This window comes from Giraffa tippelskirchi, chromosome 7, assembly GCF_054371585.1.
Source record: "Giraffa tippelskirchi isolate mGirTip1 chromosome 7, T2T-mGirTip1v1.2.pri, whole genome shotgun sequence".
NCBI classification, from domain to species: Eukaryota; Metazoa; Chordata; class Mammalia; order Artiodactyla; family Giraffidae; genus Giraffa; species Giraffa tippelskirchi.
The window spans coordinates 133,675,382-133,699,088 of NC_137281.1; the positions used below are offsets into that span (position 1 = coordinate 133,675,382).

Consider the following 23,707-nt stretch of genomic DNA (forward strand, 5'->3'; position numbering starts at 1 on the left):
GTGGTGTTAATGGCGACCTCATCCAAGAGGGCTTATGCCATACCCAGGTCTACTGCACCCAGAGCCCGTGCCCCCGCAGCAGTCCACTGCTGACTCATACCTCCTCAGGAGATACTCAAACAGTGTTCTGTCTCAGTCTCTGTGGGGTCTCTGGGTCCTGGTGCACACCAGGTATGTTTGAGTCCTCTGGGCGTGTCTGGCGGGTGTGGGGTTTGGTAAACGCGATTTCGCCCCTTCTACTGTCTTGCTGGGGCTTCTTTGCCCTTGGACATGGGGTATCTCCTCACAGTTGCTCCAGTGGCTCTAGTGCCGCCAAGCCACTGCTCCAGCACTGCGCATAATGTACTATTAAGATTCTGCAATGTTAAAACATCCTTATCACATAATTACTGTAGTACATATAATGTTTGACATTTTATGGTCTTGATTGTTTTTTATAAAATGTTTTTTTATGTAGAGATACAGAGTTATTTAATAGATATTCTTAACCATATTCAGTCTCTGAGTATCTCTAATGAATGTTAGGTGATTTCTATCCTTTACAGGACTTCCCTCTCTTATGCCATGTAGTTAAAATATTTGAGTTTCATTTCTATTTACTTGTAACACATTGACAGACATTTGTGTACTCCATTACATGTGAAACGTTGATTTGAGCATGCTGTGCTATTTTTAAAATATTAAATGTGAGAGTTTTAGTTTCCTGTTTTGGTAATATCTAAAACATTTGACCAAATTAGCCAACGTATGACTGTTTTTTACAATTTGCAGGTTATATTGATTTATACTAGCATAAAAGCTGATTTTCTCCTGATTCCTTAAGAATTGCAAAATCTCCTAAGAATTACAAAACTACAAATTGTCTAAGTTCTGGTAAGCCAGGCACTTCAGTTTTGGTTTCTAGCACTAATAATTTTTTATGAGGAATTATCTCTGATTTTCTGACTTGTGCTGAGAACCATTTTATTGTCCTAACTATTCATAGAAAAAAATAAATAATGAGGACTCAAAGAGTTTTCACACAAACATAGCTATTGAGTGTTAAGGCTTTCTTCACTGTGAGAGACTAAATCTTTAGAAAATTTTTACTGTAAATACAATTATAACAGTTTCCCAAAGCCAATAAAATAAGTATTTGGTCACCTAATGAAAAATTCAGTCATTGCAATTAAGGAGCTAATGTGTAGATATGAATCAGAGTTTCAGAGCTACTAAGTACCACTTAATAGCATCCTTTAGGCTCAAGTGCTTTCACTCATCAGGTCTCAGAGTATACTTTCTTGTTCAAGGTAAACTTCTTTAGAAATAAGGGGATTTCCAAAACAATAGCCACCTACTATGTTCAGAAATGTTTTCTGAGACATAGGTAGCATTTCCGTGTTTTAAAAAATCCATTTTCTGAATCTATAATGTATCATGAAAAACTTATTATTATGTAAGAAAAGAATCATGTACTTTGACTTATGTTTAGAGCTGTTTGCCAGGAAAAAGACGATCCTTTTTTTTTTTTTTGTATATATAATTGACTTATATATGTTTCAAGTGTACAACATAGTGATTCGATATTTTTATAGATTGTACTGCATATAAAGTTATAAAATATTGGCTGTATTCCCTGTGTTGTATATTACATTTTTGTAATCTTCCACCACGGGATCTTCCTGATCCAGGGATGGAACCTGCGTCTCCTGCCTCGGCAGGTGGATTCTTTACTGCTAAGCCAGCAGGAAAGCCCTGACATTGTCTTGGTTGTCTCTTAAACTGTCCACATTATTTATTCTTTTTTGTGGTCCACTTCCATGATTTTCACTACTTGTTCCTTCACTTTAGTAATCCATTCCTCTTTATCATTTAATCTACTGTTGATTCTTATAGTTACTGAATTCTTCAGCTGTTTGATTCTTCTTTATATTTTCTAGTTCTTTATTAGACTTCTCACTGTTCTCATCCATTTTTCTCCTCAGTTTATTGAGCATCTTTATGATCAGTACCCTGAACTCTTTTGGATAGATTGCTTTCTTGCACTCTGCATAGTTCCTCTGAGGTTTTATCTTGTTTCTTCTTTTGGAACATAATCTTCTGTTGTCTCATTGTGTCTAATTCTGTTTTTATTTCTATGTATTAGGTAGGTTGGTTACATTTCCTGAACTTGGAGAAGTGGTCTTACTAGGAAGTGTCCTCTGAGGCTCCGCAGCACACTCCTCTCTGGTTACCAGCTGCTGCTGCTGCTGCTAAGTCGCTTCAGCAGAGTTATATGCTATTAGGGCTTCTCCCATACTGGGGTATACAGGCTCTTCTGTTGAGGAGGGGTTGACTACTGTGGATGTACTAGTAGATAATACTATCCCCTTGCCTGTTGGCTGCCAGGCCCTGCCTTGTGTACAGGCTGCTAGTTGCTGGTGGGTGTGCCACGTCCTGGCACAACTGGCTGTGCTTCCTTGGGGGCACTAGGGAATTGCTAGCTCACTGATGGGCATGGCCCAGTCCTCAGGTGCCTCTCTGCAGGGCCCTGGGAGGTCCTATAGCCTGTGCCTGTCTGCTGCTGGGTAGAGTTGTGTCTTGGCATGGTTGGCTTGCTTTATTTGTTAATGAGCAGTGAGATAAGATGATTTCTAATGTTCTCTTCCAGTTTTATCGTTCTGTGTTACTACCCTTACTGTACTACCTATGCCGTCTTTACCCACTATTCCTCTCATTGATTTTACAAAACATTTAAAATTTATTTTCAGTAACCACATGTAGAATTAATTTTAAGTGTATCTTTAAAAGATAGGGTTGAATTCCCTTGGTATTTATTTTATATCATAACAAATAAAATTATCTTCAGTTCTACAAAACATTAGGTTTTATAAATGAAGGCCAATCAGGAACAAAATATATCATGAATGGGGGCTTCTCTGGTGGATCAGCAGTTAAGCAATCTGCCTGCAATGCAGGAGATGCGGGTTCGATCCCTGGGTCAGGAAGATCCCCTGGAGGAGGAAATGGCAACCGACTCTGGTATCCTTGCCTGGGAAATCCTATGGACAGAGGAGCCTGGTGGGCTACAGTCCATGGGGTCATAAAAAAGTCAAAGAGAACTTGGTGACTAAATAACAACAGCAACAAATAAATATCATGAATGATCTTAGTTTGTATTTTACTTCTGCTTTACTTTTGCGGACTCATTATGGCAGGTCCATCTCAAAGCATGATCTAGACATAAAGAGTATTATCTGGCTAGTTTTATGAACTCTGAAATGACAGGTTAAAATAATTTTTCTCCCAAAAGGTAGAATTCAGGAAAACAACAGGGCTTCTTTCTTTCTTTAATCTTTTAAAGTAATAAAATAAGAAATCTTAAGTGTTTAATGATAAAGAAGTTCTATAGTTTATTAAAGCCAGTTTTGCAAAATTAAACTTTAAAAACTTATGATTTTCAAAATAAGTCATATGTAACTGATTAAAACATGTTTTTATTTAAAATATTATACTGGCATGTGCAAAGGCATAACGCATTGCTAAAAAATGTAGTCTGGAAGCAAATCAGAATACTGAAAATAAGGCTATAATTTTTTAAATAAGAGGAAAATATTTTCTTTACACATGAAGTTTTTGGTCCAAATGGTATTAACCCACTGACTGACTAAGCTATTGCATTCTATTCTAGAAAAACTTCAGTTTTGGTAAAAATTGATTGCATTAGCACATTACTTATGATAATGGGCATAGATTTTTTTTTTTTCCCCAGAGTGATGCTGTGGTTTTGCTTTTGGAGGAAAGTGCAAGTTTTCTGTACTTAAGTATTAAAAATGCTTCTTAAAAACTTGAAATTGTTATGCATTAAACCGGAACTCTTGGAGCTTTATTCAGATTTTACTGCTTATAGTCACTGGTCCCTTAAGTAGATATTTTATGAACCTGTTTTTACTTGCTGGAAAACACAATTTTCCATAATTAAGAAAAAACATCAGTTATTTTATCCACTTGACTTTGTCTTTTCTTGTTATTGTTTGCTTTAGAGATTTATCTAAGTTGTCAACATGATTCAGATTCCAGTGTATGAAATAGAACTTTTGAGAAGGTGCTTTGAAAGGAAAAATAAATATCTTACAAAATATCTAGCTTTGGGTGTGTCTACTTCTGTTTGAATTTCTTGTTTTCCTTTGCAATTTATAGTTTTGCCCCATTATAGTATGTATCTTTGAGTATAAAACTGGTTAACGCATATAACTGGTTACTGCATATAACGCAGTATAACTGGTTCATCATATGATACAGAGGATAATAAAATCTCAAAGCAATTTTCAAATACACCTATTTATGAAAATGTGAATATTTTAATTTTAAATAATAACTTTTTTAAAAAACAATTTTAAAAAAATTTTTTATTTTTAGCTGTGCTGGGTCATCGTTTCTGCTCGTACTTTTCTCTAGTTGTGGCAAGCAGGGGCTACTCTAGTTGGATTGTTCTCATTGTGTTTTGGCTTCTCTTGTCTGGAGCCACTGACTCTAGGGCGCAGGCTTCGGTAGTTGCAGCTCCTGGGCTCTAGAACACAGGCTCAATAGTTTTGGAGCAAGCTGCTCTGTGGCGTTTGGAGTCTTCCTAGATCAGGGATCGAACCTGTGTCTCCTGTATTGGCAGGCAGATTCTTTACCACTGAGCCACCAGGGAAGCCGGAAATAATGTCATTTTACACTCTACATTATGCCCATCTTTGTCATTATTGTAGACATCTTCTGATTTCCAGGAAACCTTCCTTGTCTTCCTCTGTAAATGATGTACACAGCCTGTCTTCCATTTAGTCTTCTGTCATCTTCCTCCACAGCTTCATAATTTGTGGTGATAACTCTTTTCATGTCCTGTATATTTTTACTTGACACCTATTTTCATGACCATTCTTTAGATCCTTAAATAACAAGAATGTTGATTTAGTTTCAAAAGTTTTTTACCCTCTACTTCCAAGTTCAGATGATTTTTTTAAAAACGATGGTTGTTTAGTAAATAGATATTTATCTTGCTATCAAGCAACTTAACTCAAAGAGAATATGTAATGTGTATAAAGAGCCATGATACTTGGCAGAGATAAAATGCTGTGCAAATTCAGAGTAGGAGGAAGTAATTCTACCTGATCAATTTAGAGGAGGTCGCATTGAAAAATGTTAAATAATTTAAACATAGAGAGTACAGAGAATAAATAAATATAATTCTGCTACCCAGAATTAACAGGTATTATTTTTCAGAAGTCTAAAGGTAACATCTCTCTCCCTTTTGAACAGAACAAAGGCCTTTTAGAATGCTTTAATCTTAGACGTCCCCTTCTATTATCCTTTATTTTTTTGTTATCATTTTGTGATGGTGGTGGTAGTGTTTTTCACTCTTTACCCCTTATATCCTGCTCTTCCCATCAGAAAGATGCTCTTCCCAATTTTCATCTTGCTGAAATATCTCCTTTAGTGGTTCTTTCACATTTTCCGTCTTTTTAAGCTCTGCTAAAATCTTTGTGTTTTCCACATGTGTGGAATTCCAGTTTACTCATTTTCTGTCTGTCCCTGGATAATCAGCCGCTTAATCTGTCCATTGATGCTTTTGTTCCAAATATTGCTGTTGGAGTTTTTTAAAAAGAGAACGTATATTCTTTTTATGTTTTTCTTGTCTTAAGGTATTCTTTCTTTCTTCATCTCTTTTGACATGAAATATGCTTCCTTTATTCTTTCAGTTTCTCTTAGCTATGTGTTTGAGTGTTAGTCTTGCCATTGGTTGTTTGTGTCTTCTGACTTTTTATAAATGAGCTTCATTTCTTTTCTTCTTCTTTTTTAACTGTGAACTCTTTTTAGTGGGAGTTGCTTTCCTGTGAGCCTGGATTGTGGAAGCATGCTGATGTAAAGATTCACATTTGCTTCTGCCAAGGTCCTATTGGCTTCACTGAATCTGGACCAATTACTGTTCTTAATTTCCTGGGGGTAAAGTAGGCTTGGGTATTATGATTTCTCATGTATGAATTATTTTCGGCCAATGCCCCAACAACTGTCCCAGGCCAATAAGCAGAATTTCCCAAAAGTTGTTTTACAGGTGGGATGGACAGCATTTTGTGCATTCAGTTTATGTGGAGGGAGCCAAGCCAAGTTCCAGCTTCCTACCTCTGACAGGACTGCAGCCTGTCATCTGTTCCTGTGTAGATGTCAAATCACTGGGACCCAGCACTTTCCTGAACTTCAGCTTCTGCTCATGTTCTGACTTTGTGTTCCACTGTAATTTCTGGCACTTGAGCGTTTTCTTGCTTTTAAACTTAGTTGTTTATTTTATTTTCGTTTGTTATAGTATATATCCTATGTGTACATATTTCTTTGTTGCACAGGGAAGCTTCTCATGACTCTGTTCAGAATTGAGGGATTGATATTTGAACCATGGCTTTGGAAGACAGGCAGTGGGGGGGGGTCATCCCAAAATAATGAAACAGCCTAAACAAAGGTATGGTGTGAGTAGTTTATAACGCTTTCATAAGGAATAACTAAAATTTACCTAATTGTTGATTTTGACTTAAGTTCAAGGTATTTGGATATGAATAATGGGAAATGTGTTTGGAAAGGTGGGTTGGAATCAAGTACAGAAGTCCTTGAATGTTAGGCTAAGGAATTTTGATTTCATTCCACACAGAGCAAGGAGCCAGTGAACGTCTGTTTGTGTGAGAGTGATGGAGAGCTTTGCCCTAGGAAGATTAATTTGGTAACTATGAATCGATTGGAATGGAGAGACCATACTGGAAATAGGGAGCTCAGTTAAGAGACTTTTAGCAGTTGTCCATGAAGGAGATACTAAGGAGCTGAAATAAGGTAATCACAGTGGCAATGAAGATTATGTGAGAGGTAAATAGGTGTTTGTAGAGAGATACTGTGATACAGATTTCTCATTGCCATGTGGGAGAAAGAGGATCCAAAATGACCTTAGGACTACACTGAAACTATTAAGAGGAATAAGAGACACAGAGGGGTAGGTTTGTAAAGGAAGATGAGTTCAGTTATGAAAATATTAAATTTATAATGTGAGACACAAACACAAGGACAAAAGGGCAAAGGATATAACCATAGAGTTTACTATTTAGAACAGAGATGGTGAATGAAGCCATACATTTCAGAGATGGAATCCAGAATAGAAGAAGAGGAAGTCAGTCAAAAAGAAAACGAGTAAATTAGGAAGCAGGTTGAAGAAGAGAAATTTGGGGGATCTAGTGTCAAAGCAGTTAGAAGTGTGGTCCAAATTACAGGTATTGTTATGGAAACCAGAGGCTAAGAGCATTTCACAGCTGGAGGCTGTCGCCAGATGTAGAGAGAGTGGAGGAAGATGCTGAGGAGGGCAAGGACAGAGAAAGGGTCAGTTCATAGGAGTGGGATATGAAGAATAAGAGGAAGAAAAGGTAGTGAGGGTGGAAATAATATAGCAATTTAACTTTTGAACTAAAATATTCTAGGGTGTGAATAGGATTTATGAAATATAGATCTGCACATATGTTTGTGAATATATAAATGTATGTATGTAAATTCTTCCTATTTATCTTTTAACATGTAGGTATTAGCCTCATTGGGTAACTCTATTACCCTGTGATAAAAGATTAGCAAGCAGGAATACTCTAATTTGTCTTATTTATTTAAGATTTATTTATTTTTGTTTTGTTTTGGCTGTGCTGCATGGCATATGGGATATTAGTTCCCAGAACAAGGATTGAACCTGCTGCATACCCTACAAGAGAAGTGCCGAATCCTAACCACTGGACCACCAGGGAAGGTCCCCTAATTTGTCTAATTTAAAAAATCAAAACCAAAACCTCCACTTGGATCTTCATAATTGGGAGGGAAGAGAGAAGGCAACATTGTTATTTTTGGAGTAGATATGAGAGCAGATGAATGTTTCTGTTGGAAAGAAGTACATGTTGATTAGTAGAAGGTAAAGACTTTGGAAATTTGGGCTGTGAAAGGCCTATTCCTTATGAAAGCTTACTTTGTATTAATAGTGTCAAAGAATATGTAGGTTGACATGGATCCTGTACTTTATCAAATGTCTTTTCTGTGCTGTATGCTTTACATATACTTTATCAAATGTCTTTTCTGTGTTGTATGCTTTACATATACTTTATCAAATGTCTTTTCTGTGCTGTATGCTTTACATATATATATATTTTTGTTTCACCTTCTGAAAAATAGTATGAGGTATTATTGTCTCCCTTTTATAGGGGGAAAAAAAAAAGATGAGGTTTGAAAAATAAAAGAACTTTCCAAATCATGATATTAGTAATTGTCCAAGGAGGGATGCAAACCCAAATGCATCTATTTCTAAACTCTTTGTCCTTTCTACTAAACCGTGATGTCTTTATATATTTGTGTGGTACAGGGACAAAGAGGGAAATGGTACAGGGAAGAAGACTGACATGATTTTATATTTAATTTAGAGTCTGTAGTCAGCAGAAAACCACAGCAATGGGGAGAGTTTTCCTTTTGCAAACTTTGGAGGGTACTTAATGAGAAGAGGGATTGAATTTGGTTTCTCCATCTAGGCTGTTAGCCTTAGTACCATCCCAGTATGTTTCATACTAATAAAGATAGAAATTGGCTGCATGTGGGGAAAAATTCCAGATTGTCAGGGCTTTGGCTGAAGTCTCATTGACCACGTAACTGATTTTATCCATCACTTTGTTTCTGCTGCTTTAGATCAGCTTTTTAACCACTGATCAATACTTAGCCCTGCTATTTATATATGTAATCTTCAAATAGTTTTTCCAGATAAATCTGATTTACTGTCTTATCTTAAATTAATGTATTGACTTTGCATGGAAACCAGGAGGGAGTCCACTAAAAAATGGAAAGAATAATATGAATGTAGCATGTTTTGGTATTATATATACTGTAAGACAAATTATTATAATTAACATGAATTATTACAAATGGAATCAAAGTGGCTATAATTAGTAATATTTGGTGAAATCAAGGTCAACTAGAGATGGTTTAGTGTTTCCAGGCAGATTGTTGACTGGATTAATGGCAGCTGTGGTTGTGACTATTATTTTTGCACCACTCTTTTTCAAATGAAATATTTCATACATAGAGATTATATAGTATATATACTTTACAAAGAGTAATAATAAAACAGTTGCTGAATTGTTTCCATTCTCATTGCTTCTCTCCCCTCTACTCCTTCAAGTCTTGTATTTTGAATTCTAATTATGAGATGGAGCATAATCAGTGCTGTTGAAACTACCTGTGTGCATTTCTCTTACTCCCACTGTGGTTCCGCCTAACATCAGAGATTCAGTCACCCTGAATATGATGATTATCATTTTAACAATTTGTCCATTCTCCTATCAGTATTCATACTGTTCATACTGTTCATGGGGTTCTCAAGGCAAGAATACTGAAGCGGTTTGCCATTCCCTTCTCCAGTGGACCACATTCTGTCAGACCTCTCCACCATGACCTGTCCATCTTGGGTGGCCCCACATGGCATGGCTTAGTTTCATTGAGTTAGACAAGGCTGTGGTCCATGTAATCAGATTGGCTAGTTGTCTGTGATTGTGGTTTCAGTCCTGGGTGTTCGTTGGAAGGACTGATGTTGAAACTGAAACTCACATATTTTGGCCAACTGATGCGAAGAGTTGACTCATTGGAAAAGACCCTGATGCTGGGAAGGATTGGGGGCAGGAGGAAAAGGAGACGACAGAGGATGAGATGGCTGGATGGCATCATAGACTCGATGGACATGAGTTTGGGTAAACTCAGGGAGTTGGTGATGGACAGGGAGGCCTGGCATGCTGCGATTCATGGGGTCGCAAAGAGTCGGACATGACTGAGCGACTGAACTGAACTATCAGTATTCACTTGGGGTATTCCTATTGTTCTTTTGCTGTAAGAAACACTACTGCTATAGGTACTATAAGTAGGCCCCTTGGAGCCCCTAGATGGAGAAATCTAATAGGTTTTCTGCCTTTGCTGTTATTATCTCCTTAAAATTACAAGAAGGGAGAGGCATGAGTAGCAGGTTCTAACTCTTTTTCAAGTGACTTATATATCTCTTGCATCTTCTTCTTTGTAAGTCTAAGGGAAGAGATTGTATGGGGTATATACTTAGACACACACAGAAGTAATGGTAAGCCAGATATCTGGGTGCCCTGTGGCTTATCAACATAATTTTATGTTGACATGTAAAATTATCCACCACAGCTTCTTTTGTCATACAGTTATACACTGGTCCTCTAGGCCTTTGCCTCAGTCCTGTCCCTTCTCATTCTGTCTCCTCTCCTTAAATATTAAGTATTCACTCTTATGGTTTCAAATACCATCTAAATACTGATAACTCCCAAATTATGTTCACTTCATAATTTTATTCTTAGTACTTGGCCCATATATCCAGCTACTGCTCTGTATCTCAACTCATGTATTTCTTATATATAATCACTTCAGACTCAAGTCCAAAATTAAACTCGTGATTTTTCCCTTCTCTCTTGTCCCACTGCAATTTGCTTCTCCTCCAGTTTTCCATTATCGCTGTGAGGGCATATTTCTTTTTCTATGTGACTAGAGACCTGGAAATTGACTAGACAGTTGGAAGTCTTTCCCTTTCCGTTCTCCCATATCAGTTGATGTTTAAATATCTCTTGAACTAGTGTGTGCTGCGCACTCAGTCACTCAGTTGTGTTTGACTCTTTGTGACCTTCCCGGACTATAGCCTGCCAGGCTTCTCTGTCCATGGAATTTTCCAGGCAAGAATACTGGAGCGGGTTGCCATTTCCTCTTCCAAGGCGTCTTCCTGACCCAGGGATCGAACCCCAGTCTCCTGCATCTCCTGCATTGGCAGCATATTCTTTACCACAGAGCCACCAGGGAAAGCCCTTGAACTAGTACTTTCCTTTATTTCCACTGCCACCACTCTAATCCAGGCACTGCTTCTCAAGCCTGGAATAGAGAAGCATTCTCAAAAGGAGTGTCTCTACAGTCAACTTCTGCTTCTCTAATCTACTATGCTACCAAACTAGCCTATTTAGATTACCAGCTTCCTAACAACTTTTCAGTGGCTTTCCATTGCTCTTTGAATAAAATTCACAGTTCTTAACATTTCCATAAGGCCTTGTTTTGGATACTTTCTGCCTGTATCTCTAGCCTCATCCTAAGCTGGAGTGACCTTTTCCTTATATTCTCAATATGTGCTGTGGCTCCTTACTGCTTCACCTTAGTTCTTCCCTCTGCTGGACTATTTCTCTACTCCTTTTGCCTTGCTTACTAACTCTTCCTCATCCTTTGGATCTAAGCTTAACTGTCATTTCGTTTTCTAAACTTGTTCATGTTGGTTTCCGTTTTTATCCACACCCATAGAGCCATGTCTTTCTTTTTCATGATATTTAACCATCTATTTTTTTCCCTACTGAATTACAAGTTTCATGAGAGCATGGAGTCTTTGCTGTCTGTTTTATTCTTAGAGTTGCTTCAAAACCTGGCAAATAGTAGATACTGAGTAATTTTTTTGTTTGTTTTTTTAAGAATGAATGAGCTGCATACATGTGAATTTTCCCCTTTTTACCTGCCCCACACTTGGAGAAAAATTACTCTTTCTTCTTTTATAAAGATGTGGTAAAACTTCCAGCACACATCTGTTACTAGCATGAAAATCATAGTAACACATTACATTAGACAAACTAAAATGGGCTATATCTTCTATGTTTTCAAGTAGTTTACACGCAAATCAAGGAAATACTGCTTTCACTATGTAGCTATATTAACTTTCAGTAATAGCTACCTTGACTTAAAATAACTAGTGTGTTCTTTCAGTTCAGTTCCGTTGCTCAGTTGTGTCCAACTCTTTGTGACCCCATGGACTGCAGCACGCCAGACTTCCCTGTCTATCACCAACTCCCGGAGCTTGCTCAAACTCATGTACGTTGAGTTGGTGATACCATACAACCATCTTATCCTCTGTTGTCCCCTTTTCCTCCTGCCTAAATCTTTCCCAGCTTCAGGGTCTTTCCCAATAAGTCAGTTCTTTGCATCAGGTGGCCAAAGTATTAGAGCTTTAGCTTTAACATCAGTCTTTCCAATGAATATTCAGGACTGATTCCTTTGGTTTGATCTCCTTGCACTCCAAGGGACTCTCAAGAATCTTCTCCAATACCACAGTTCAAAAACATCAATTCTTTGGCATTCAGCTTTCTTTATAGTCCAACTTTCACATCTATACATAACTAATGGCAAACCATAGCTTAGACTATATGGACCTTTGTTGGTAAAGTAATGTCTCTGCTTTTTAATATGCTGTCTAGGTTGGTCACAGCTTTTCTTCCAAGGAGCAAGTGTTTTTTAATTTCATGGCTGCAGTCAGCATCTGCAGTGATTTTGGAGCCCAAGAAAATAAACTCTGTTATGTTTCCATAGGTTCCCCATCTATTTGCCATGAAGTGTTGGGACTGGATGCCATGATCTTAGTTGTTTGAATGTTAAGTTTTAAATGTGTGTTCTTTGGTAGTAATAAATTGTATAATTTATTTCAGTTATAATTCAGAAAGACTTACCCGAACAATCTGTAATTATCTCTTACTTGGGCACCTTGTGGCTTTTAGTTCCCAAATCTGAGCTTTGTTATTCATGTGGTCTAAGTGTCTGGAATAATTGGTCACTTGATTCCCAGTTATATTAGTGTAAATTGGAGGTCAGCTTTAATAAGTTTATTCAAGTTACTGTCTAGATAATAAAGTGAAGAATAGATAATAAAGATAATAAAGTGAATCATGACTGTGGAAGTTTGTTATATTTTTGGTTGGAGTTCATGAAGCCACATGTTTTTATGACCAAACGGCCCTCAGAATTATGGACAGTTATTCTGACTTGTAGTGCTTTCTCCATTTATCTTAAAATATACACAGTCATCAGTTTCTCTCTGTGGACATTTCCTCTGTTATTCTGACATTGTGATTGGGTTAGGACACCTGAGCACTAACTTCGGTTTTTAGAATGTTTCTGCATTTTAGTGATAATTGTCTGAGCTTATTATTGCTCTGATTGTTTTTAAATCTCGAGGTAGACTTCAGGTTGTTAAGGTAAATCTTTTATAGCTTTGTCTGAATTTCTTACAAGAGCTCTTGGTCTTGACAGCTGAGATCTGTTGGCTGATCTCTTTTAATGGTAGTTAGATTTGAGTTTTGTAGGCTGGGAGGCAGGACTGCTTGGAACTGGTCTTTTTAATGTATGATGGCTTTAAATGCAGACTTTAAAAAATTGGCCACCTTGTAAAAAGAAAGTCTTAGTCTCTAGAGTTTATTCATTCCTTTTCTTAGTTTGAACCAGTCCAAGTTTATAACTCAGTAGAGTTAAAAAGTTGGACTTTTTTTTTTTTAACTCTCTGTAGGGCCTGGTAATTAGAGGAGGAGGAAACTAATATGAGCTTCATATTTTCATTTTAATTTAAATTCTGAGATTCTTTGATTCTCTGGAGCCAAAGCATTTCAAGGGTTTTCATGAGGGAGTTATGACTGGAGGGAAAGAGTGCTGCCTCTTGGTTCTGAGTGACAACCTCTGCCCTCTGCCCCTAACTGAGAACTCAAAGAACTGTTGCATAGCACTAAAATGAGCTGAGTCCTAGACTTCAGCCATATGGTCAGTACAGGGCTTTTAAAGGAAGGGAAATAGTAAAAGAGTAGTTTCAGAGGAGCTCTCTTATGTTAAGGAACTGAGAAAATGAAGTCTTTCTGAAGCTAAGTGTAAATTATACCACCTTCTCTGGCAGCAAAAGCTGCTAAATGTAACAGAAGAAAATGACAGTGTAGGAAATCAAAGTTCAGGAACAGACTTTCAAGGGTGATTTTCTAATGCTTAATCCTTTCTTACTCCCCTCTCAGGATCCATTCCCTCCTTTTCCTCCCTCTTCTCCACCGTCTGTTTGAAAGAGATTTTGACGGGTAATGGCAAAGGAAGGCACCTTTAAATGTAGTGTAAATGAAGGCATAAGATGCCCTTTGTATAGGAATTATCGTAGAGATGCTTTTGAAAACATACTTTTTTTAGCCTTATTTAAGAAAATAATCAAAGGTATGATTTTTAAATCTTTGAATTTAGTCTGCTTTCAGTAAAAATAAGGTATAGGTACCAAAATAAGCAAACCTCCTTTTTTTCTTTCCTGGTTTCTGCTTATAAGATTTACAAGTATTTAAAATAAACCCATGAAAAACAGAAATATTGTCCTGGGATTGGCTAAATAGTAAGAGCAATTACCTCCAGGCTCCAAAATCCAACTGAGCTTGACTTTTGGAAATAAATTTGGCTAAGACTTCTTCCTCATTCTGTTGTATAAAGGTGTACATGAAATGATACTGACCTCTGCCAGAAACCCCAGGAATCCTATTCAGTGATGTACTTGTAACGGTCATGAAAGAATTAAAACAACACAGATGTGGATTACTGTGAAAAAGTAGGCAAAACACTAAATTCTCAATTGTGTGGTTTTAATGTTGCAGAGCCTTCAAAATTCTTTGGTATACCACAATAATTAAAGGGTTTAAGAACTTAAGATACTTAGAAAATAATAGCCCACAGTTGAATAACAAGAGTGGCCCGTTTTATTTTTTAAAATTGAAATTAATGTAGATTGCATTGGAGAAAATAGGTTGAAATATTTAACAATTAACTGTTTTGTGCAGCTATAGCCCTGGAGATCAAAAACAGCAATGTAAGTAAGCAGATCTTTAAAGAATCATGCTTACAGATATGTTTAATGTCGATGATTTGCTAGAAGAGAAATGCATTGTATTCAGTGCTATGCAAAGAAGTTTTAATGGACTTGATGTTGGCAGTGAGAATCTACAACTTAGCATTAATAACTCAAGTTTAAAAATATTTGCTCATTGCTCTAGATTATGACTGTGTTCAAGAAGTACTATTTTCAAACACTAGTTAATCATTTTAAATAAACTTTTAAAAACTCATTTATGACATCAATGAGTATGACTGTTTATTACATTTTACCTATAAAAAGTTGAACTGTTTTATATACTCTTTATGGAAACTGCACAGTCATAAATTAAAAGATGCAACTGCTTTGGATATTTTACTGGTGGTCCTGTGTTTTCCTGCCAGCAGTGCAGCTGTTTCAGGTTTCTCAGGATAACATATAAAAAGCTGTATGTACACTGCAAGTTTATGCTTGAATTGCCAAGCCAGAGATGGTATGACTCAACTTTCCCAGAAACAAGTTGTACCAAAATGTGATGAATTAAAACAGCTAGTTGCACAGTGGTTTGTATTCAGTTATGAAAACCAGTTCTTCATTTATGATAATTGGCTTTGTAAGGTTGACACATTCTACTGTGGTACTTGAATTTTGCCTTGGGTAAACAGCCATTGGAGCTAAGACTGTGCTTTTGCGGGTCTGAGGAAAGGGAAAAGGGTGATAACAACATTATCTGGGATATGGATAAAACTTAGATTGAAAGTTGTATCAGGAATGGAAGATTTCACTTCCAAGATACCTGTAAAAATATTATTCACTTATTATTTGTGTGTTGTTGTTATTTGTGTGATAGTTATTTCTCAGTGAAGAGAAATTGATTTTATGCTGTTCCAGGTTAATTTTTACTTTCTGAGGTGATTTAACACTTAACTTATTTCTTATGCATCAGTGTCTTAACAGTGAACATTTTATTTTATCCTGGAAGGTAATAAGCACATACTTTTATGGCCATGTATTAGGTTTGGTGAATTCTCATTTAAATCCTATGGGACCCAAAGTTATATCAAGAGTTTGACAACGACTGTTTAATAACAGTGGTCTCCAAAGTGGGATGCATCCCATCAGGACATGTAAGATAGGATGTAAGGAGAAAATATTAGAATTTTCCTTTAAATATTTTAATTTCATCCTTTAAATGTTTTAAATTTCATATATATATTTTATAATATACTTACTAATATATTATGTGCATATATACTATGAAAAGTGAAAGTGTTTTAGTAGCTCAGTAGTGTCTGACTTTTTGCAATCCCATGGACTGTAGCCCACCAGGCCCTTCTGTCCATGGAATTCTCCAAGCAAGAATACCAGAGTAGGTAGCCATTCCCTTCTCCAGGGGATCTTCCTGACCCAAGGATTGAACCTGGGTCTCCTGCATTGCAGGCAGATTCTTTACCATCTGAGCCACCAGTGTGAAAAAAAAAAAAGTGGAAGTGTTAGTCATTCAGTCATGTCCGACTCTCTGCAACCTCATGGACTGTAGCCCACCAGGCTCCTCTGTCCATGGGATTTCCCAGGCATGAATAGTGGAGTGGGTTTCCATTTCCTTCTCCAGGGAATCTTCCCGACCCAGAGATTCAATCTGGGTCTCCTGCTTTGCAGGCAAATTCTTTACCATCTGAGCCACCAGGGAAGCCGATATATATACTGTAATATATACTTAACACTTAAGATACTAATAGTATATATCAATACTTTATGTGTATAATTTAAACAAGTATACAAATTTTGGAGATACATGCTCAAATCTTTTTACTGCTATAAATATGCTATCAAAAAAGTTTGGAGATTGTTGCTCAATAAATATTAATTTCCTTTCACCTTTCACTTTCCTCTTTCATCCTTCATGGAGAAGCAAAGAATTGAGTTAACACCTTGATTTGTGGCTGTGTGAATAAATTATAGCCAATTCCAGGAGCTTATGCTGTGTCTTACTTTGACCACTTTTTCTATTTGGTCTTTTATATTGCCGTATATTTTTTAATCACACAAGCTTATTAAACATGGGTACAAATGAAAAACAGACTTGTTATTATGTTAGAAATAATACATTGCTCATGCATCAAGACTTGGACACACAGGAAGTCTAAATGAATCAGAATAGAAAAGTTTCCAAGTTATTAAAATGTTCTGGTACCTGATTTATTCATTTGCCATACCTGTAATTCTAAAGTGGGTGAAGCTGCTTTACTTCCTGAGGCCTGAAGAAACAATGTGGTTTCTTAAACTAGGCATTAAAGCAAAACTGGAAATGTTTGTTTTCTGACAGTGCTGGTAGTCATGCTAACAAGTTTTCCCTCTTTAGCTAGGATTATCCCATTGTAAGGCCTGTTTGTATACCTTTATCAAAGGAGAAGGTTTTAATTCCTAAATAACATGTGTGTAACAGTCTTTTGAGATTTATTCAAGACTCTTCTGTATTTACTGATCGAGACATTCTTTTGAACTCAGGCTGTCTCAGAGATTTCTTGGATGTAGTTTTCTAAGATTTCCTTTTCTGTAAGGAAGGAGACAATATATTTTTGTAATATTGAAGTAACTAGTATATTCTCTCCCCTTTATCACTTGTTTTGGGGTTTTTTTTCAGAACATATTTATTGTAAAATATTCAGTATTTATGTAAAATTTTAGTAATACAGTAATATTATGATGTGCATTCATTTATTAAGTGTATGCCAGGAAGGATAGCAGCAGTTAGGTACCCAGACAATAGCCAGCAAAACAAATGAGTTCTGAAAACTGAGAATATGGAACGTTTTAATAGCAAGTATTATTTTTGAAGACTCCTTCAGAGCTGTTTTTAGATCTTAATGTAATTCGCTTTATAATTTAGAGTTGGTATGTTTCCTTTTAAAAGATAGCAATGCATTTATAAAGTCTGAACATTTCAGTCCTAGAATTTGCCTTTTGAATCAGTTTTACTGTTGCTTTTTAAAGTGTTACCAGTTTACATGTGCTTTCTATGTCAATGCCACACTTTCTGTTTTGTTGTAGGTATTTAAACCATGTCAGAGCTGCCTCTCCACAGGACCTTGCTGGAGGCTATACTTCTTCTCTGGCTTGTCACAGAGCACTACAGGATGCATTCAGTGGGCTTTTCTGGCAGCCCAGTTAACCTTTATATCTCCCCTATAAGATCTGGACCTTGGAGCCGAACCGGAGAGCTAGCAAAAGTAAGGCAGACTTGTAAAATTATAGCCATGTGCAGCTGCACAACAACAGTCCTACCACTAGCAGCTGCATTAAAGTATTTATAGAGAGAAATTTTCAGAACTAAGCTGGGTAATATAGTGGATAAATATTTGTGGAAAAGATTTATTTTTTACTTATATTTTTCTGAGCGGGATTGAAGCCGTAAGCCTCATCTGATGGAAGATATGAATAATTCACCTATGTGAGTTTGAGGTTGACAGACTTGTAAAATCTTTTAAAAAATAAAGCTAGACTTTATATTAAGTTTTGTGGTTTTTCTCTTCTTACAATGTTTTACTTGAACACATTTAAAAATGCCATTTTGAATACGACATTTAGTGTTAATATCCAAGACTATTATTTCTTCTCATAAAATGTTCCATTTTTTTTTTTCCCAATGTCTTCTTAATACTAGTCCAGACAAGTGGATATATTTCCTTCTACCAGCAGGTTGTGGCAAGTAAAACCTGGCCTGTGATAATGTCACTCTTTCAATATTAAGGACTAAGTGCCTGTTTTGAGCAGTGGAAAGTGAGACAAGCCTTGATCAGTGTGTTATAGTTCCCAGCTGTGAGCCTCACTTAGGATAAACCAGAGCAGAGTATTAACCTGCTTTAATGACAAATTCAAAGAAGTAAGTTAATAAAATTTAATACTTAAAAGGCACCTTTCACCTCAATGTGAGCTCATTTTATGATGAAACCTTGGAGACTGGAGTGAATATATTTTAAATGAAATTTTTCTATGAGTAAATTGCAGACCCTGGTGTAATTTCTTTTGAAACTTCAAAGGCTTTGAGTACACCCAGAATGTTGCTTACAGAGTTTGGATGTGGATAAGATGGATATTTGTAGCATCTCAACCTTGTATGAGTCTTTTACCTAGATGACTGGGTATGGGATATCGTTTCTCAAAGAAATTAAGGGATTTTCTATCAAATCTCCATTACAACAGATGTTAGTTTTATGAGTGGAAAGGTATGTGAAACAAGATTTGTGGGTTACATTAGAGTAGAACATTCATATGTAACAGCACCATCTTATTTGACTGCTGCTGTTGCTAAGTCGCTTCAGTCGTGTCTGACTCTGTGCGACCCCATAGATGGCAGCCCACCAGGCTCCCCTGTCCCTGGGATTCTCCAGGCAAGAACACTGGAGTGGGTTGCCATTTCCTTCTCCAATGCATGAAAGTGAAAAGTGAAAGTGAAGTCGCTCAGTCGTTTCCAACTCTTAGCGACCCCACGGACCGCAGCCCACCAGGCTCCTTCATCCATGGGATTTGCCAGGCAAGAGTACTGGAGTGGGGTGCCATCGCCTTCTCCGCTTATTTGACTAAGTAGGCATTAATTTCAGGAGTGCATGTTCATCTTCACAATCCTTCTTTGATAATTGAGAAAATCAAGGCATCAAGTAATAAGTAGGCTAAAATCATACACACAAGCCAGAATTAGAACACAGGTGGGGTTTTTTTTTTAAATCCAACTCTAGTTCTGTCTATATTAGGTTGCATCTTATTTTTCATATCTATTGGGTTGGCCAAAAAGTTCATTCGAGTTTTCCTGTACCATCTTACAGAAAAACCCAAACAAACTTTTTGGCCACCCCAGTATTAGTTTTTTCCCAATAGAGGACTAGCACTTTAAGTACAAACACATAAATCTGTTCAAAGAATAGTGAGAACATTGGACTTGTGGTTAAGGATTTTCTGTACTCAGCTGCCAAAGTAAGGTATCCAGTCTTTAAAAAAGAAATACTATTATTTATTCTCAGTACCTTGTATGATGTATTTAAATAGAATGAATTATTAACAAAATATTTCAAAGGCTTTCAAAACTTTTTTTCTGAGCCTACTTTATTATTGTGGAAATTACCTGCACCTGATTTGGGAAATCAGTTAAACTGGATACGTTATAATTATTTTACCCTTACTATTGCCATACTTTGTTCAACAGGCCAAATTTAAACACTGTTAACTGACCCTATAGATCAAAGGGAATGGTGAAAGATCATCCAATGGCAACAATTTACTAAATAACAGTATTCTATGTTGATGAAATTATCCTCTTAGTGATTTACTCTCCCAAGACAAAAGTGTGAACAAGTCTTTCATCTACGTGGATTTCCTAAGGTTTACAACACTAGCACAGAAACAACTACCGAACATTGACCGGTCTGTGAAGCAGTGCGCCTCGTGCTTTGTGAACAATCCTTGTAATAGTGCTCGTACCATTTCCCCATTTCAACAAATGGGGATGCTTTCGTTAAGTAGCCTACTAAAGGTCGGCACATTTTAAAAGGAGCAGAGTTTGGGTTTGAACCCAAGTGGTTAAACTGCAGAGTCCATGTCCTAGAGATGAATGTCAGACTTATAAACAACAGCTGTGTAAAACCAAGTCTGAGTAGACAAACTTCTTAAGACTTGGAGGAAATTTTACAGATCAAGTTCTTATATGGGATATAAGTTATATCAACTAAATAACCGTGTTGATATCTTTAATAGAAGTTCTGAGGAGTTCATTACATAGAACATGATTTGACTACTAACTGCACTCTCTTTTAAGCAGATACTAATGGCATTGAATACATTTACATGGTAATTGTAATGTATTATTATTTAGTATTCCTTACTTTCTTTCAACAAATATTTGATCTAAGCTTCTGGCTTTAGGCTGTCAACAGGTGACTTGGATAATCATTTCAAAATCTAAAGTGGCAGAAAACTTGTCAAAAAAATTAACAAAAAATTAAAAAAATTCTATCTACTGAGTGTTCTGGCCATCATTTTCTAGTGGATTAACCAAGAATTCAGTTACTAGGTATCACATCCAAAAGTTTAGGGTGAGCCAAATTTAAATAATGAAATAATCGCTTATTCACTCTGAGGGAAAAAGGAGGAGGAGTTAAGTGTGTCAATAGAAGCATTTAAAGATTTTGTTCTCTTTACAATTATATACTGCATATACTGTGCTAAGTCACTTTAGACAAAATATGCAGTATATATAAAAAATATAAAATAGATATACTGCATATTTTGTGTAATTAAAGGGTGAGTGAATGGGTCTTACCACTTTACATGTGTGGATAAGAACATCATTTGACCCACACTTAATATTTTAGCCTAGCACATTGATGTACAGTACTAGGAAAAAGTTCTTATTCCTACTTGCAAATTTAGTATCTACATCTAGACCGGGAGAAGGCGAACTGTAGAACCTTGGCTGAATCCAGCTGCTTCCTGTTTCTGTGTGCTCCATGAGCTAAACTTGGTGTCTGTATGTTTTTAAGGCTGGAAAAAACCAAAGGAATAATATACTTTTTAACATATGAAAAGCATATGAATTTAAAATTTCACTTTTTCATAAATGATGGTTTTTTTGAAATACAGTGTTTAAGTACTGTCTACAGCTGCCTTTTGTCTACTCTGGCAGAGTTCAAAAGCAGCAGAGACCTTATAGCTTGTGCAGGAGTGCTCAGTCATGTCCAACTCTTTGCGACCCCCTGGACTGTAGCCTACCAGGCTCCTTTGTGCATGGAATTTTACAGGGAAGAATACTGGAATGGGTTGCTGTGCCCTCCTCCAGGGGATCTTCCCAATCCAGGGATTGAACCCACATCTCTTGGCGTCAGCAGGCAGATTATTTACTATTGTGCCACCTGGGAAGCCACCTTATACCTTACAAAGCCTAACATACTATCTGGCCCTTTACAGAAAGTTTGCTGACGCCTGACCTATATATACTTTGAGAGGAGGGAGAGGAAGAAAAATTCGAGGTACCAAATTAGCAATTCCTGGTTGAATTAGCCCCCACGGTTTTGCATAGGATAGGTTGGGTTGAACCCCAACATAATTTTAAGTGTCTTCAAATAAGGAATAAAGGTTCCAAATCATTACCTCCCTATGCTGCTGCTGTTGCTGTTTAGTCACTCAGTCGTGTCAGACTCTTTGCGACCCCATGGACTGTAGCCTGCCAGGATCCTCTGTCCTTGGGATTCTCCAGGTAAGAATACTGGAGTGGGCTGCAGGGTATCTTCCTGACCTAGGGATCAAACTCGCATCTCCTACATTGTTACCTATACTTCTTACAATGTCGTGCTTTCATCTATTTATATTACTAGCTGCTAAAGGCATTTGAATTTGTAGTTAATGATTTAGCTCAGGGGTCTGCAAACTTTTTTTGTAGAAGCAGAGAGTAAATAAATGTGTTTTAGGGTTTTTGGGCCAAAAGGCAAAACTGAGGCCATTATGTAGATAAATGAGATAAATTGGCACAATTTTTTAAATTAATAAAATTCAAAATATAATTGAGTACATTTTTTTGTGGGCTTCCCAGGTGGCTCAGTGGTAAAGAATCTGCCTTCCAAGCAGGAGATGCCTGCCAAACAGGAGACTTGGGTTCGATCCCTGGGTCAGGAAGAGCCCCTGGAGAAGGAAATGGCAGTTAACTCCAGTATTCTTGCCTGGGGAATTCCATGGGCAGAGAGGCTTGGTGGGCTACAGACCCTGGGGTCGAAGAGAGTCAGACACGACTTAATGACTAAACAGCAGCAACAAATTTTTAGTAGTGCTTTTGGGGGGGGATTAGATTTAGTTGGGGTTCTAAGTGTTTCATCATCAAAATGAATTGTAATTGGTCACCTGCTAATGGTTATATGTACTGAGATTTTACATATTTCATCTTTAAAAAAGTCTTTTCAGACAGATACTGCCAGATATTGGAACATGTGATTTTAACTGAGCATATACATCACTTGGAAGGCTTTTCTTAATCTCCCCTTGGTATTTACCTTTTTGCATGTCATTACAATAATACATTTATCACTTCCAGTTGAAGATCAGATGGAACTTCAGTTGTAGTTAAATGGGTTCTGAAATATGGCAATTTCTTTACATTTGCACCAAGGTTCCAAAAATGTTAAACTCAGAAAAATATATCCACTAATATGTGTGAGAATGGAAACCTTTTTCCTTAATTTTTGATAGATGAGAAGTGTAGTCATTTTATACTATTGCAGTATGTTTCACATTAGTTACTTTTGTCCTGTAATTGTGGTTGATATATTTGAGAAATATTATCAAGCCTTTAGCAACTAACTTCCAAAGACATTCAGTATTTTAGAAGTGTTTAAGGTTGGTTCTTAAGAAAAATTTCAATCTTGGCCATGAACCCAAAAAATTGCAGTCAGAGTTTACAGTTGCTAAGCAAATCAAACTTAGATTAAGAGTGTCATGAAATTTGGCTTCTATTTCAGACAAAATTGAAGGACTTTGAGGATGATTAAAGTCCATGAAAGCAAATGAAGTTTATAATTGACATTACTGGTTCATTAACAAATGATAGATTCAAATATTTGCTGCAAGGTACTTGCTGGTGAATAATATAGTGAATAACTATAGGTTTTAAACACCTTAACATTTTCATAAGCTTTTAAGTTTCTCCACTAGATCTTGGTTTTTACCTCACACTTTCTTTTACCATCATCAGTTGTAACAGATCAGATTCTGCTTCAACTTTTACAGATTTGTTTCCTCAACTTTTTTGAAAGTATTCACTAGTAGTTCCATGCAGATTATTCATAGAGGCTAACTCTTCAGTAACTTAAACTCAGAATTGACACCTCAAATAAGCAAGAACTGAGCTGTAGTAGAAACATCTACCAACTCATCAAGAGTAAACAACTACTTGGACTCATTTACCATTTCAACTATTGATGTACTCCCAGTGTTCACACCTTTTTAAGCAACTGTCCTTGCCAAAAGGCTAACAGTCCTAAACAAAAC

At 36.7% G+C, this 23,707-nt stretch overlaps 1 protein-coding gene across 3 annotated transcripts in view; it reads left to right on the forward strand.

Moving 5' to 3' along the window:
- MNAT1 (MNAT1 component of CDK activating kinase) overlaps window positions 1–18,193 on the forward strand; it is a 212,771-nt gene extending 194,578 nt beyond the window's left edge. For all 3 annotated transcript variants that reach the window (XR_014059389.1, XM_081509798.1, XM_081509799.1), the window contains one exon: window positions 17,732–18,193. Coding sequence is in view for 2 of the 3 variants with exons in the window: in XM_081509798.1 (XP_081365924.1) it covers window positions 17,732–17,852 (121 nt within the window). In the remaining variant the exon portion in view is untranslated. The remainder of the gene's footprint in view (window positions 1–17,731) is intronic.
- The last annotated feature ends 5,514 nt before the right edge of the window (window positions 18,194–23,707 follow it).